The 16707-nt window shown below is 34.0% G+C and overlaps 1 protein-coding gene across 1 annotated transcript; it reads right to left on the bottom strand.

The window, feature by feature from the left end:
• Positions 1–3812: 3812 nt before the first annotated feature.
• Positions 3813–9880, bottom strand: LOC107859760 (monosaccharide-sensing protein 2). The gene is made up of 6 exons (XM_016704855.2): positions 9536–9880; positions 8929–9078; positions 8000–8566; positions 6271–7169; positions 4713–4900; positions 3813–4542 (listed from the first exon to the last, which is right to left on the bottom strand). The coding sequence occupies exons 2-6, from the start codon at positions 9005–9007 to the stop codon at positions 4107–4109; spliced, it is 2169 nt and encodes a 722-aa protein (XP_016560341.1). The 5' UTR covers positions 9008–9078; positions 9536–9880; the 3' UTR covers positions 3813–4106.
• Positions 9881–16707: the final 6827 nt, after the last annotated feature.

The raw sequence follows: 16707 nt of genomic DNA, 5'->3' as shown, positions 1-16707 counted from the left end.
ATATACTAAGTATGTTGTTGTTGGATCATAACTCCACCCACCAAATTTTTATCAAGTTGGATCATACTGAATAATTGATTTATTCTAACATTCATTTGTAAAACGCAAGATAAGACTGCTTACGAGTGATTCTTGTAATTCAAAACTCACATAGTGAAAATTTTAATACACGAATTTACTCTTTTTTATGAATATAACATATCATAAACACCAAACAATACCAATCTTTTTCCTCTTTCCTCCAACCCCACCCCAATTTCATTTTGGCTGGTGAGTGTTTTTTAAGGGGGTTAAGGATAAAATTAAAGATAGGGAAAAGCTTTAAAAGAAAAGTAACTAAGTGCGCATTATTTGTTTTAAGTTGATTGATGTAATGTAATGTCATGCACCTTCCAAGTTTAGCGGCCTCCTAGATGCTTCGACACAGGAAGCAACCTTTTTTTTCATGCGGTTTTTGATATTCACATGAAGTTTAATTAATTTAGATTTATGCTACATAAAATTTATTTGAAGAGATCAATTTCTTTAAAGAAAAAAAAAAATTCTCATTTACAACTCGAAGTTAAAATCTCTAATTAATGAAAAAATAACTTTATTCGATGCACCACGTTCTTCGATGGTGACACAGGGAGTGAGGGTGCAACTTGTTGAGTCAATGCTGGCAGAAAGTTGCATAACCCATTATTTACTCAAATGGATAGAGATAATTAAAAAAGGAACCCACCACCATAACCAAAACCCTTTTATCATTGGATGTAAAACAAATGGAAGGTGAATAATCAATCCTCATCAATTAATTTGGTAGGCAAAGGGCAAGGTAAATATTTGTCCGTGTCTAATATTTATATTAAATTAAAATAATTTATAAAAATCAGACTAGGAATATAAATTACTCAAATCATGATTTAGTGATAAAGTTGGATTGAAAAATATACATTTTTCGTATTTATTGATTTGAATAAGCATTAAATATAATAAAAAAAATTCTGAAAGATGACATTATTAAGAAAGTTGAAATAGCTAATGCGGACACGTAGGAATAGATTTTTTTTTTTTCTAAAATTTTTATAAATACATAACATATGTTTTCAATATTACAAAAAAACTCAAGCTAAACATATTACAAAAATTTCACATATACACAAAATGCTATGTATATGTTGATTATGTTATGTATATTAATAGGAAAAACGAGTAAAATAATTTTAAAAATGGGAGAGAATGTAATTACTTTTAAAAAATTGATATTTATATTATATATATATATATATATTTATTTATTTATTTATTTTTTGGGTAGGGCCAGGTAGGAATAGATGTTTTGCAGGTAAATCAAGAAAATATCCACTAGGATTATCAAGAGCTTATTTTATCTAAAATAGGGGCTGCAAATATCTGTTTTCATGACAAGTAAAAGTGCAAAAGATATTTCAATCTTTCACACAAAAAATCATGATTAGATATTACTACTATTTAATCATGATTGAGCACTACTAAAATTATAATAATACTCCCTTCGTTTCGAAATAAGTGAATTATTGAGAGTATTTATTGATATTTTAACATAAGTGAATCATTGAATTTTTTTTTTTAAATCTGCCCTTATGATTTGACAACTAATTAATTTTTGAAAAGGTATTACAAGGTCAACTTTTTTTTTTTTGGATAAAAATAAAAAATTATGTTAAATTTATGCCTTTAATATTTTTTTCTTAATATGTATGTCAAAATTCAACAATTTATTTATTATTAAACAGAGAGAGTATTAAAAATATTTATAATTATTAATTTGATATAAATATGAAAGGAAATAAATGGAAGTTTCTGATAGCTAGCGTAGACAGGTAGCCTGTAGCCAAGTAGCCAAATAGGTACATCCAGAGTTCATATATATTGTACTGTTTATTTAGCTTGAACACTAGTATCTTTTAAATTTTTCTTGTCATTCCATAATGCAAGAGCTCTTTTCACTAAGTTATTCTTAATTAGTAGTTTTTTTCTCCGTGATCAGTTTCCTATCGCTTAGTGCGCTGACCGAAGGAACGGAGGATTAGCCTCATGGCTGTCGGCTGTGGGGATACCTTGAAAAATAAAAAAAAGAAAAAAATTCTGTCTCTATTTTTATTTATTTACTATATTAAAAATAAATATTCACTTTTACTTATTTAATTTAAAAAAATTTAAAAATAATTTATCACTTAGTTCCTAATTTATACTTATTATTAACTAATCATGTCTCAATTTCAAAATACTGAATTTATTATATTTAAATGGTGGTGATATAATAAACTTTACTATATTATTGATTACTCTCTCCATTCTTGTTTATTGTTTTCGAGTTAGGCACATCCATTAATGAATCTCTTAATCCTATAAAACTAAAAGTAATTTTATTAATATAACTCTAATTAAATTTAATACCTCTTTTCAAATGACTAATGATTACATTTACTGAATAAGGGCATCATAGCACTAAAAAAAATTTAAACTATTCTTGAAAAATTAAAGGAGTAAGTATTTAGGAATATAAATACAATTCAGATGGAGCAATAAAAAGGAATGGAGGAAATATTACTTGTCAAACATGAACAAGTGAAAATAGAGGAAGAAGTATTTCTTATTTAATATTATAATTTCTTGATTTGGTAAGAACCTACTTATCTAAATAAGCAAATTTAATATTTTCTTGATTTAGTAATACTAATTATTTACTCATTTTGAACTAAATATAAAAGCTAAAAATACCATATAATATAGACCAAAGGAAGTAAATCAACAAAATATCTAATTTTTGATTGACATGAAAAAGTGCAAAAGATATTTAAAATTTTTTCACATAAAAAATGATGACTACTGAACCCACCTCCAAGTTCCAAGAATCAATCCCAAAGATACTTAGAAGTTGTAGATCCAAAGGAATAGGACATCCAGTAAGGTTGTTTTCACTGCTTATTCCATTCTAACCCTTGCTTTTACTGTTTTATATACTTTGCCCTTCTTTCTACATGACACCACAAACCAATCTTTAAAATTTTCATTAAACTGAGATTATCATACAACACAAGTGAAGATGACAAAAGTTAGGTCATCATGCATTATCTTTTAAGTAAGAAATAGTGTCAACTAGCCATTTTTGTTGGACCGTAGCTTCAAAAAATAGCTACTATCCAGGGATTTTAAAATCTACGAGTAAATCTTCAAGAAATGTCTTTTAAATTTTAGGATTGTGGCTGTTTTAAAATTAACTATTGAAAAGAACATGTCATTTTTAAATTTTATCTTCAACGAGTCACTAGACATGAGCTGATTCTTTTTCATGATAATAACTTTTTTGAGAAGGTAATAATTTGTATTTATAAACAACACAAAGTTGGTGCTTGAATTTTTGTGCGGTGATACCAAAACTATGGGCCTCTTTCTACTCTTAGAGAGCCCCTATGAGTTCTAGTAACATATACATATTTATAACAAAAGTGAAATATATATATATATATATGCTCTGCAACTGTATTAAACTGTGTGATTATGTCTTCTAAAAGTAAGTAACCGGGAACATTACATTTTTATTCACTTAATTATATCTTTAATAAGCGTGTCTAATTGTCATCTTGGTATAAGATGGTCCTCCGATTAACTGTTCCAGATCCTCGAAATCACATATGCTGTTGTTCCCTCATCAGACGTTGGAATTGTGAGTACCGCTGTCTTAAAGCATAAGTTTTTTTGAGTAGCAATGTAAATTTTTAGACGAGATCAACCACCATTTTATACAATAACGATATACTGAAGAACTATTCATTGGTGGATCATAATTCAAATGAAGACAGAGAGATTATGCGAGTGTATTGATAAAATGTTACAAAAACTAGCATCATAAAGTGCCTTGAGAGACAAATTTATATTTCAAATTTGAGCTAAATTCGTGATGAAAGCAAACAGAAACTAATTGAAACCTCTTCTGACTATAATCCTGTAAAGTGGTTGTCTTTCTTCCGAGCACTGCGAAGCGCCTTCAGTCATGATGGAAGAACAGTTGATCACATAGTATAGCATAGCTCACATTCAGCAAGTATAATTACACAAAATTCAAAATCTCCAGCGCGCGTTTATTCTTTTGCAGATTGCTTAGCGCCAACAGCAAAGAATTCTGTGATGACTTCAAGGGGCATGCCTTTCGTTTCAGGGACCTTAAGGAAAACGAAGACCCAAGCAATGGCACATACTACAGCGTAGATGCCAAAGACGCCAGCAAGTCCAATGGAATTGAGCATAACGGGGAGTGAGTAGGTGACAATAATGTCTCCAATCCAAAATGTGAGAGCACATATAGCGATACATATGCCACGAACGCTGGTGGGGAATATCTCTGAGCAGAGGATGTTGGGGATTGGACCAAATCCCGAAACAAAGCAACAGAAGTAGACGACAACACTAATCGTGGAGATCACAGCATGTATCACAGCACCCATATTAATTACATTGCCTAGGACGAGTACGATCAGTGACACCAAAAGGATAGGCAAAGTAGCCAGAAGAAGCAACCTGGAGAAGTCAACATATAAGTACATTATTCACTAGTGTAAGGTAATAGTACTACTCGTTAAAGTTGAAATGAATTAGTGCGACTAGAGTTAACATCAAACTTGACTTATAGATATCCAATAAATAATGCAGCAAAACTGAGATTATGAGGATAAGCGAACCAGTGTTACCTTCTGCCAGCAATGTCCATCAGTCTCATTGCAATGCCTATACTTGGAAGCATTAACAAAGTTGTGATGCCACTTATGAGGAACGATGCCGACTCTGAGCCAATACCCATATTTGATAGCAGAACACCTACTCCTGCTTGTTCAAGAATTTGAGGAGTATAATAGAGAACCCCATTTATACCAGAAAACTGACCAAGAAACAAAACAAGTGTGAGTATTCGTGTGATCATCGACAACAATAGTAACGACTCTCCTCAATCCAAAACAAGTTGACTCAGCTATATGGATGTAATATGTACATTTACTCTATTGGGACACACCTCATTCTACCACTCAGTAAGTTATCTTCTCATACATATTAGGAGTTCTCCAGAACCAGAGGTTTTCTAAATCTCGCATTTATCCCTGCACAAACATATTAATATCTTAAATAACTAATAGGCTCCTATCAAACACTAAGACCACATGATCAAGATTCACCCCACCTAGTTGATATTTGCTTATGCGATTCTTTTCTTTCATTGTCTTATGTTCTATGCGAAGTCTCATGCGAGAAAAGTTTTGACTTTATCACAAGACATGGAGGTAAAACAAGATCTTAGCAAAAAGTAAATAAACTAAGAAACCGACATAACCAAGTAAAAGAGCTTCCTTTCACTGATGACTCTTAAGTGATTGCTAGTATATGTAAATATGGTCCCGTGAGACCTTATCTAAATCCAATCAACCAACGGAAAGTAGATTGTATTTCATATAAAAATGTAAACTTGGTGGACCTCTGGTAATGTATATAATGTAGTAATCAGATAAGGCAAATACACATGGTCGCCATTTATTGGGGGTCAAAGTGATAACAGGGGTCGCAAGACATCCTTGTAATGCAGAGGAAAGAAAGTATTCCAAACTCACATCCAGTTTGATCCTGAAGCTTCAAACTAGTGTTCTACTGATGGTTCTAGTCTTCTAGGTCCACAATTCCCAAACACATTCAAAAGCATTAGATATAGAACGATGACAGATCTTCCAAAAGAAAACTACAGCAGTGAGATATTAGGATCTTCAGCTAAAACATGTAGCAATAGTGACGTCGTGAAGAAGAACCTCCATTTAGCACTATCTAAAGTATGTCAATCAAAAGGGAGATACAAAGTACCTATTATGCAACAACTTTTCATCGTTAGCTCAGTACTCAATCTATAATGAACTCATTAACTGGTGATTGGCATTCATTTCACTAGATAGATGCCAATTTCTATCCGCACTAATTTACTTTCTGGTTTGAGCATGCAAGTAGTATAGATAAAGCTTGATTCAAGCCATTGCCTAACAGAAGAAGCAGCCAATTCCTTGACAAGTCATCTATAGAAAAAAACAAGTGTCATGTGATTCTCTTTTACATGTACAATTATGCAGTAAATAGTTCTCAATACTAAATCCAGTTGAGACATTAACCCACATAACCGTGTTTCTTCTTAGAATAAAGCTGAAATAAGGTAAAATTTCTGATGATTCTATTCATAGTTTGGAACTGTCATAAGGTCAAACATAAGCCCTTTACCTGCTGCAGTATTTGAATTCCAACTCCAACGATGAGAGCGTGCTTGACTCCAGGCTCAAAAAGAGCTCTCCAGCCTGGCCCCTTTGTAACAGGTCCAGATTGTTTCTCTACTGCTTCCTCAATAGTCTGTTGAGCCAAGATGCTATCTGTTCGAAGAACGGACTGACTCACTAAAGCAGCAGCATGTATGACCTCACCTTCTGCATGAGCATCACAACCTGGAAGGGAAACAATGGATCCACGGCGTGATCCAACACCAGGCTCCTGATGCAAATAAATCCTTTTGAGTGCTCCTTCCTTTTTCTCATCTTTTTTGTAAGCTAGCTGCCAACCACCACCTATACCCATACTGGCATTTTCTCCAGCATTTGCGGTAGTGTAATTGCTACCCTGTCTGATGTGTAATGAGGTTGGATGCCCTTCTGCACCTGTCCCTTGCCGTGAGAGCAATGGGCTACTTAGATTGTCATCAGATTCTGCCCCAGAAGCATCCGAAGGCTTGTCACCATCCCTTTGACTTTCTTCATCCGAGTCTTCATGTTTAACTTGATTGTCTGCTATATTGAACATGCTGCCAAAATTTGAAAAAAGCATGCTGCGCATGCTTCCCATCTCTGGTAGCTTCTCATGAACACTGCCGAAGAGAGTGACCAGCGGATCCATAAGATTACTTTGGTTTATCGCACTCCCATGACGGGAGACCAGACCAAGAGTACTTTGTCCAGTCACAGGTTTAGCTACCCATGAAAGACCCTCTTCAGCTCCATATAGCTTGATCCGATCCTTCTCTACTGCATGCTCCTGGTTATCAGCATATTCATCATCTGGACTGATTATGTACTCCTCTATAGACACTTCACCTCCAGCGCCTAAACCTTCCATCAGCAAGGCCATTTCACCTGCAAGCAGAAAGGATTCTCGTGCACATTATATTTCTGGTTACTTCAAGTGTTAAGTTTGGAAAACTCTTAATACACCTATCATAAAACCTTAATATTTTCAAGAAATAAAATACTTCTGTTCGTAAAACTTGACTTCTGCATTCCTGATGATAACTACTATAGCAGGCTGATGCATCATTACCCTGATGATATAACAAAATATAAGCTTTCCCTATCTCTCATGATAAAGCAAAGAGAAAATAAATATAGGGAATAGAAAAAACTATAGAATTGAACAATGATACAGGCATCTTTGTGCATACGGCTATACGAGAAAATTTATCCCCCTCAAGTTCTTTTGGAAAAAATATTGCATTCTGAAAAAATAATGGCTGCTTTCATATAGAATCAAGGGACACATGACAATGGATCAATACTTTGATATGGAGTTCATGCAAGCTTGCTTCCAGAAATACAGTAGGCATATTAATTGAGCAGAATGAGTTGGGAAGAAAGATGGGACGAAAGAACATAGGCAATTAAATTTTGCAGCCTGGACAATATTGGTTCTGCAATAAACGAATTAAATGAAATGAATCAATGTGGCACAATGGCACCTAATATGTTTATACCGGTTGCATTTAAATCACCTTGAAGCTCCAATTAGAAAAGAATGAAGAACGTGTTTAAGAAATAGGCTTTAGTCTTTACAAAATCAACTGCAAATTTGAGCTTAAAGCTTGCAACAATGATTCTATTTAATATTAGTCGATGTTTCTGTAACAAGCTTGAAGTGAGCGTCTAGATGTGAAAAAGGATAGGCAGGGCATTGAAGAGTTAGCTCATACCTGAGACGTCATCCCTGCCACGCAATCTCTGTAAAACTTGTTTAGCCTCTTTCATCCGTCCTTTACTAACAAGCCACCTCGGAGATTCAGGCAAATAAAACAAAGCCAAAAAGAAATAAGCAAGAGAAGGAATGGAGAGAACCCCAAGCATTAGCCTCCAACTTGGTGACTGCATCAACGACATTGAAAAGACCATACAGTATGAGAGAAACATTCCAACGCATCCAGTGAACTGAGGAAAGGTATTCAGACGCCCTCTTATTTCTGGCGGGGCAGTCTCAGATATATAAACGGGAACAAGTGTTACAGCAAGACCGATACCAAATCCATCCAACAGCCTTGCTAGAAGCAGCACATACACATTTGGAGCCCACAACATTACTAGTCCACTGAGAAAATAAAGTACGGATGAAATAACAAGCATTGGACGCCGACCAAACATATCAGATACAGGTCCAGAGAACGTTGTGATCACAGTCGCCCCAATTAGCGACATAGCAACAATTAGCCCTTCTATAGTTGGCTGAGTTTGCAAATTGAATTCCTTCTTGATATAAAGAACAGCTCCTGAAACATATCACAAACAATTTTTTTCTCAAAAAATGGTACCATGCGTTTGGATTAGTACGTTCAGATCTTGGAAAAGTTGGACCACATAGCTAAAAAGATGTAAAGTTGGAGTCTTGATGGCCATACTAGAAATCACTGCAAATTAAACTATCAACAACTAAGCCTCAACCCCAAGCAAGTCGGCTATCTGAATCCGCACTATCCAATTTCGCTCCATTTAAACTCATTTTGATCCAAATATTATAAAAATAAAAACATAAAGACACTAGAATTTCTCTCTATCTTCTATTAGCATGTATCTTGCATGACAAAAACTGCGAAAGAAAATACGCAACATGAGGAGGTTAAGCAGCAAATACCTGCTATTGTTGCATTGTCCCATCCTTGCAGCAAGTTGCCAATGGCAGCAGTAAGTGCAACTAGCACAGCTCCACTCATCCTTAACAAAGCAAATCTTTTGCTTTACGTGGAAAAAATGAATCCTCAATTTCTCCTAATTGCAGAAGCACCTACAATCAGAACACATTCAAGATAACAGCAATAAGAACAAATACATAAAATTGTTATAAAAATCAAAGCCATAACCCCAATCATTCAATGCTAAAAAACAGGATCATATACTACTTATATAACATGAAGAAAGATCCTATAAAACGGTTCAACAATCCTAGATGTAAATTGCCTGTATTTCATTTGAATCCAATACAAACTACGCCTAGCAAAATTTTAGAACCCCAGAATTCCGTAACCATAAGGATTAAAATCAAGAAAGAGGATATCCATTTTGCATAATCTCAGACAGCTAGAAAGACACTTTGCATCAAAAAAACTTATAGTAAAAATATTTAACATAAAGGAGATGTCACAACCTCATTCCAATCTTATGAAACATAAAACTAAAACTTGTATCTCTAATTTATTTATACACCCACACAAAGGAAAAAAGGATTAAAAGAGAGGAGATACCTGGGAGACAGAATGAAAGTGAAGGCTCCCAGATGTGAAAAAGGTGAACACATTAAGCTTTTCTAAAATGCCATACAAACAGAACCTATGCTATTAAACATTCAAAGAAACAAACTTTTTTTTCTTCTTTTTTATTCCCTTTCTTTCTCGTTGGGAAAGAAAAGAAATGGGGTTAATGTAATCCAAACAATGAGACCATATGTTTTGTGTGACACAGAGAAAGAAACGACACAAGAAATTGTAGACAAAGAGGGGAGAGAGAGAAATGGGATCTGTTATTACAAATACATATATATGTAATAATAGTCCACCACATCGATCAGTTTGTTCTCATTATTCTATTCTTCCATTCACAGCAAAGATTCGGAATTTTCTGCGTTTCTGTAGTAACTAATTCATGACATCTCATGCTGACAGTTGTCCTTACAGGAATTCCACATTATTGCTTTCACTTTTTTTTCTCTTTTTGATATCATGCACGCCTCTACAAAATCTATAAAGTAGTATCATGTTATTTCTCACCCTGACTTTATACCTTAAATGTGTGTCATTGTTGGTCCGAGCAAACCACTTGCATGGGCGCGCAAGGGTATCTATATTGTATCTATATTGTTAGTTGGACAAGTTAGATAGCACAGCACAGCGGCTCAATCTTATTAGTGACTTAACGTCGAAATCAAACGGGAGGTCTTAAATTTTTATGAAGAAAATAGCTAGGTTAATAAATTCTATTTTTGAAATTATATATATGACCCTTAATAATATAATAAATGCATTAATCTTTTTTAATATAGTACTTTAGATGTATCAAATTTTTTTAATAATTCTTTCTTCTTATATAAATTTTTAAAATTTTTTATAAATACTTCCTCCGTCCCATTTTACTTGGCACAATGATTAAGAAAAATAATTAATAACATAACTAGTTTACCATAGTACCTCTATTAAATGATGTCTACATTTTAATTTGAAGAAAAAAATAATTAATGCAAAAAGTAAAATATGGGAAAAAAAAATTTTCTTGATCTGTGAAAAATGACAAGTAAAATGAGAAATCAAATTAAGAAATTTGAGATAAGTAAAATGGGACGGAGGGAGTAATATTTAATATTAAAAAATGAGACTCCTCAAAAGCGATCACCTTTTTCTTACTTGTCATAATATATTACTAGCATTTAATGAAAACATAAACGCGGGAAGCTATGAAAACATGTAATGAGATTTAAGCTTGAAATCCTAATGAATGCTTCTATTAAAACAAATAATGACATTTATAGTCGAATGGATTTTGAAATATAAAACTGAACTGACTGATCAACTGACTTTGTAAAAGTCTCTACTAAATAATCAATATTTATTTAAACAGACAATTAAACCCCCGACTATCTTTATCTAAACAAAATAAACTATTGAACTAGATTATAGACTCAGCCCTATGAAAATAATGACTCACCCAAAACTGAGGAGATAATAGTGTCTATTGGAGTGTCTGGTCACAAACCTAAGTACCTAAATAATAGAGCAGCATCAAAGGTACTTTTATCGTTTTCATGTTTTACTTAGGAGTAACTAATTTCGATACTATTTTTCTATCTTCGGAAATAATTTATCTCCTACAAATTACAAAATTCTAATATAGTAGTATAGTAACTTATTTCAGTATCAGTAACCACCTAAGGAATAAGATAGTATAAAGTTTTTGTCTCAGAATTATCTATTTTTGTTCAGTATGACACAATTTGAACATCTCTCAGAATTTTATTTTCTCATGAGTCATCATGACTTATATTTTTTCCTTTTTTGAGGACTTCATTCGTTTATAATTGGGCAAAAAATTATTTACACTATCAAAATATATCAATTTATATGGTTAGTGATAAAATTAAGATGGCAATACGTATCGATTAACTATAGGTAAATTGTGTAATTGTAAAGACGTATAACATAAATTTTTTAAATATCATAAACGCTATAAATTTATTTTTATTTTTTTCGTAAAAACATATCAGATTATTGAGATGGTGGTATAAATTCTAAAATTTAATTCTGGACACTATCAACAGTGTATCTGTTGATACAGATAGTATAACTTGATAAAACAAAGCAGTTAATATAATTTATCACAATGTCAATAATCAGTCACTATTAGATGACAGTCAATTTAGTTAGAGAATTAGGAAAAATAAAAGCTAGTCGGTTAGTTAGTTAAGCCTCACATTCACTATATATATATACACACTATATCTACTTATTGTATTAAGTTTTTTCCACTGGAATAATAAGACTACTCTAATCTTCTCTATATTTCTCTTCTTCTTCTTCCCATTTATGTTCTTCCTGCTATATTGATACTGCATTAAACTCAATAAACAACATAGTATCAAAGCCATTAATGCAGCCTCAGTGATCAGCTAATATTTTCTGTATTCATCTATTCGATTCTTGATCGAATTAGTGATTCTGCCACATAGTTCTTGAACAATTTCACAAGGATGAATACTTCAACTGATCAATCAAATGGAGCAATTCCAGTAGGTTTAAGCTCAAGCACTGCTAGGCAAATTCCTGGTGTGGATTACAATCACCCTCTGTTTCTACATTCTTCAGATGTGAATGGAACTCAAATAATATCATTTCAACTAACAGGTATTGAAAACTACCCCATCTGGTTTCGATCCATGCGTGTTGCTTTGCTTGGTAGGAACAAACTGGGGTTAGTTGATAGTAGTTGTACTAAAGAAAGTTTCCCAGAAAGTATAAGGAATCATTGGGAAATGGTAAATGCAATTGTATTGTCCTGGATAATGAACTCTGTATCCAAAAATCTTTTTGGGGGAATTATGTATGCATCTGATGCAAGGACAGTGTGGGTGGATTTACAAGAAAGATTCACTAAGGTGGATGGGTTGAGAACATTTAATCTACATAAAGAAATCGCTACCCTGACCCAAGGAAATGCTTCTGTTTCAGTTTATTTTTCAAGACTTAAGAATCTTTGGAAGGAATTTGAGGCTCTAGTTCCTGCTCCTACATGCAATTGTGAAACTTCAAAGGAATATGTATTGCATCTGCAGAAGCTGAAGTTATCTCAGTTTCTCATGGGATTGAATGAGTCATACCTACAAGCAAGAAGCCAAATCTTGCTCATGAACCCTTCTCCAACAGTTAATCAAGCTTACTCTATGATCATTAGTGATGAAAGTCAGAAAAATGTTGCTGCTAATGCTGGGATACTTGGCAATAATCCGTTAAGTGGTATTAATGTGTTTGAAGGGGCTATGTACTCCAGGACAAGTGGAAATCAGGCTAGTACTTCAAAGTACAAAATAAACCCCACTCTATATTGTGATTTCTGTAAGATGAAAGGGCATAACAGAGAAACTTATTTTAAAATTATGGGCTATCCTTCTGATTACAAGTATAAAAAAGAAAGGAAATACCAGTTATGGACATGGCTCAACTCATGGAAATGCATGCAATGTATCAGCAGAAGATGGGTTATGGTCATCATAGTATTACTCCGAGAATCAATCCAGTTCCCTCTAATGCTAATGGTTTATATCCTTCAGCTTCTTACTACTCCAAGGCAACTGGTGGTGCATCTACAAGTGGTCTTGCTGAGGTTAATCAAGGGACAAGAGCTTTCACTCAAGATCAGTATGAGCAGATCATCAAATTATTGAATAACACTACAATTGGTGCCACGGATGCATCAGCTAATATAACAGGTACACCTAGGTATCTTGCATTATTAGCACCTGAATGTCCAGAGTGGATTGTGGACACTGGTGTCATAAACCACATGGCATCTAGTCTAAAGATGCTTAACAAAGCCACTATAGTAGAGACAACCTGGCCAAAAAGGGTCCATTTACCAAATGGAGATGTCTCACTTGTCTCACACACAGAGTCATGTTCCATATCTGATAGGAGCACTATCTCAAATGTGTTTCATGTTCCTGCATTTCAGTTCAACTTATTATCTGTTTCAAAACTAACAAAAGATCTTTAATGTTGTGTGTCTTTCTTTTTTTATATTTGTCTTTTTCAGGATCTCTTCACTGGCAAGGTGAAGGAAATTGGTAAAGAAGTTGGGGGGCTCTACATTCTGTTGAACAACAACCAACTATAGTTAGCACTAATAAAGAGGACATCAATCTGTAGCGTAAAAGACTAGGCCACCCTTCTATATTTGTTCTTAAAAATTTGCTACCATTTAGTTTGAATGAGATAAAAGAAAAAATTACTCAATGTAATATCTGTCCTTGTGCAAAGCAAGCTAGATTGCCTTTTCCTATAAGTATCACTAGAACTACTACTTGTTTTGAATTACTTCATGTAGACATTTGGGGACCATATAAAGTCCCTACATATGATGGAAATAAATAATTCATTACAATTGTTGATGACTTCATTAGATTCACTTGGATATTTTTACTTAAACAAAAGTCTGATGTATATTTGGGTCTACAACATTTCTGCATTCTTGTAAAAACACAGTTTGACAAAGCTATAAAGTTGATCAGTACTGATAATGGATCTGAATTCCTAAGCTCTACATGTCAAAGCTTGTTTCAGAATTTAGGAATAATACATCAAATAACTTGTGTGTATACTCCTCAACAAAATGGAGTTGTTGAGAGAAAGCATAGACACATTCTTGAAATCATAAGAGCTATTAGATTTCAAGCATGCATCCCTATCAAGTACTGGGGACACTGAATTTTAGCTGTTGTATACTTAATGAATAGGCTACCAAGTCAAGTTCTTAATGGAGTGTTACCTTTTGAGAAATTATATAATAAAAAATTATTTTCAATCATCTCAAGATATTAGGTTGTTTATGTTTTGGAAAAGATAATAATCAACTTGATAAAATGAGGTCTAGGTCCAGAGTAGCTATACATATGGGTTATTCCGACTTACAAAAGGTATATGTACTCCTTGATCTAACTACTCAATCTTTTTTTGTCAACAGGGATGTAATTTTTCAAGAAGCAGTTTTTCCATTTCACTCAAAACATGAAAAAAAATATGCCAGTCTTTGTGGACACAACCTCTAAATTTCCTGATTCAGACACTTGGTATACAAAAAATATGCCAGTCTTTGTGGACATAACCTCTAAATTTCCTGATTCAGACACTTGGTATACTTCTCCTCTTGAGTAAATGCATCAAACAACTGGTTCAACTAATCAGGAGCATATGCATTATACAGAAGAAGTGGCACCTGAGAAACATGTTTCAGTAGCTGAATTACAAGCTCAACATGAAGCACCAGTATTGCCAGCTGACCATGTTGGAGTACAGGGAAATTAAGTAAATCCTATGCAACCAGTGCCAACTAGGAGATCAGTAGAACTACTCAACCTCCATCATGGATGATGGAACTTGTCTCACTGAACATTTATGAGGATGTACCGTACAGCCTACACAAGTATGTAAAATATGATCACCTCTCTCAAACCTACAAAGCTTATATAGCAACTATGTCTCAGACAGTAGAACCTAAGACCTTTGCTGAGGCCAGTAAGGATCCAAGATGGATAAAAGCTATGCAACAAGAAATACAAGCTCTAGAGAGTAATCAAACATGGAAAATAGTTACACTACCTCCAGGCAAGTCAGCTATTGGATGTAAATGAATCTACAAAATTAAATACAAAGTCAGTGGTGAAGTTGATAGATTTAAAGCACGATTAGTTGCCAAAGGATGTAGTCAAAAGGAAGGTATTGACTATCAAGAGACCTTCTCTCCTGTAGTAAAATAGTTACAGTGAGGATTGTGTTGGCTTTAGCTGCCTCAGAGAAATGGCACATCCATCAGATGGATGTGTCTAATGCTTTTCTACAAGGTGACTTATTTGATGAAATTTATATGTAAATGCCCCAAGGATTTCAAATTCAGGGGAGTCTCAAGTATGTAGATTTGTGAAATCCTTGCATGGCCTGAAACAAGCACCAAGGATGTGAAATGCAAAGCTATCTGAGACATTACTTAAGTTCAGCTTTAGACTGTGTCAATATGATCATTCACTTTTCATCAAACAGACAAAGGAACTATTATTATTCTCATATATGTGGATGACATGTTTGTCACTGGAAGTAGTCTTGAATTGATCAGAGAGACCAAAAATCATCTGCAACAAGCCTTCAGATGAAAGATCTTGGAGAACTCAGGTATTTTTTAGGCATTGAATTTTCCAAGAAAAGTCAATGGATTAATATGCATCAGAGGAAGTATGCTCTAGAGCTTATCTCTGAGACTGGATTGTCAGCATCTAGACCTTGCAACATACCTATTGACAACAACATCAAGCTAACCTCAAAGCAATACGATGAGTACAATGACAACAGAACTGCAGTTGATCCTCTAGTAGATCAGGAAACCTATCAAAAACTGATAGGAAAGTTGCTCTATCTCACAGTCACCAGGCCAGACATTGCCTTTCCTGTTCAAACCTTAAGCCAATTTTTACAACAACCTAAGCAATCCCACATGAATGTTTCTATGAGGATTGTCAAATACATTAAAATGCAGCCTGGACAGGGCATTCTGATGTCCAGTAATTGCAAGAACACAGTATCTGCATACTGGGATGCAATTAGGCAGCCTGCCAGCTTACTAGAAAGTCTGTAAATGGTTTCTTAGTAAAGTTTGGTGATTCTCTTGTGTCTTGGAAGTCTAAGAAAAAAACCACAGTATCTAGAAGCTCAGCTGAAGCTGAGTACAGAAGACTTGCAACAACAACAACTGAATTGATCTGGTTATTGGGATTACTCAAGGATCTTGGAGTAAACATTGCTAAACCTGTCAAGGTATACAGTGACAGCAAAGTAGCTCTACAAATAGCAGTCAATCCAGTGTTCCATGAGAGAATCAAACACATAAAAATCGATTGTCATTTTGTGAGAGAGAAAGTACAACAAGGATTGAAATCCACTCAATACATCAATACAAAGGAACAACTAGCCGATCTACTTACCAAAGGATTGACTAAAGTTCAACTGGAATATCTGAAAAATAAGCTAGGTGTTATTAACATCTTCAGCACACCTAGCTTGAGGGAGAGTGCTGATACAGATAGTATAACTTGATAAAACAAAGTAGTTAATATAATTTATCACGGTGTCAATAATTAGTCACTATTAGATGACAGTTAATTTAGTTA

The sequence above is a fragment of the Capsicum annuum genome, chromosome 2, assembly GCF_002878395.1.
Source record: "Capsicum annuum cultivar UCD-10X-F1 chromosome 2, UCD10Xv1.1, whole genome shotgun sequence".
Taxonomy (NCBI): Eukaryota; Viridiplantae; Streptophyta; class Magnoliopsida; order Solanales; family Solanaceae; genus Capsicum; species Capsicum annuum.
This window is presented reverse-complemented; position numbering and strand designations above follow the sequence as displayed.

Excerpts from the sequence above, each read along its gene's own strand:
- LOC107859760 (XM_016704855.2), bottom strand. The coding sequence starts at position 9,007 with ATGAGTGGAGCTGTGCTAGTTGCACTTACTGCTGCCATTGGCAACTTG. Across the intron at positions 8,567-8,928 it reads GGACAATGCAACAATAGCAG|GAGCTGTTCTTTATATCAAG; the intron begins GTATTTGCTGCT and ends GATATGTTTCAG. Across the intron at positions 4,543-4,712 it reads ATGGACATTGCTGGCAGAAG|GTTGCTTCTTCTGGCTACTT; the intron begins GTAACACTGGTT and ends TGACTTCTCCAG.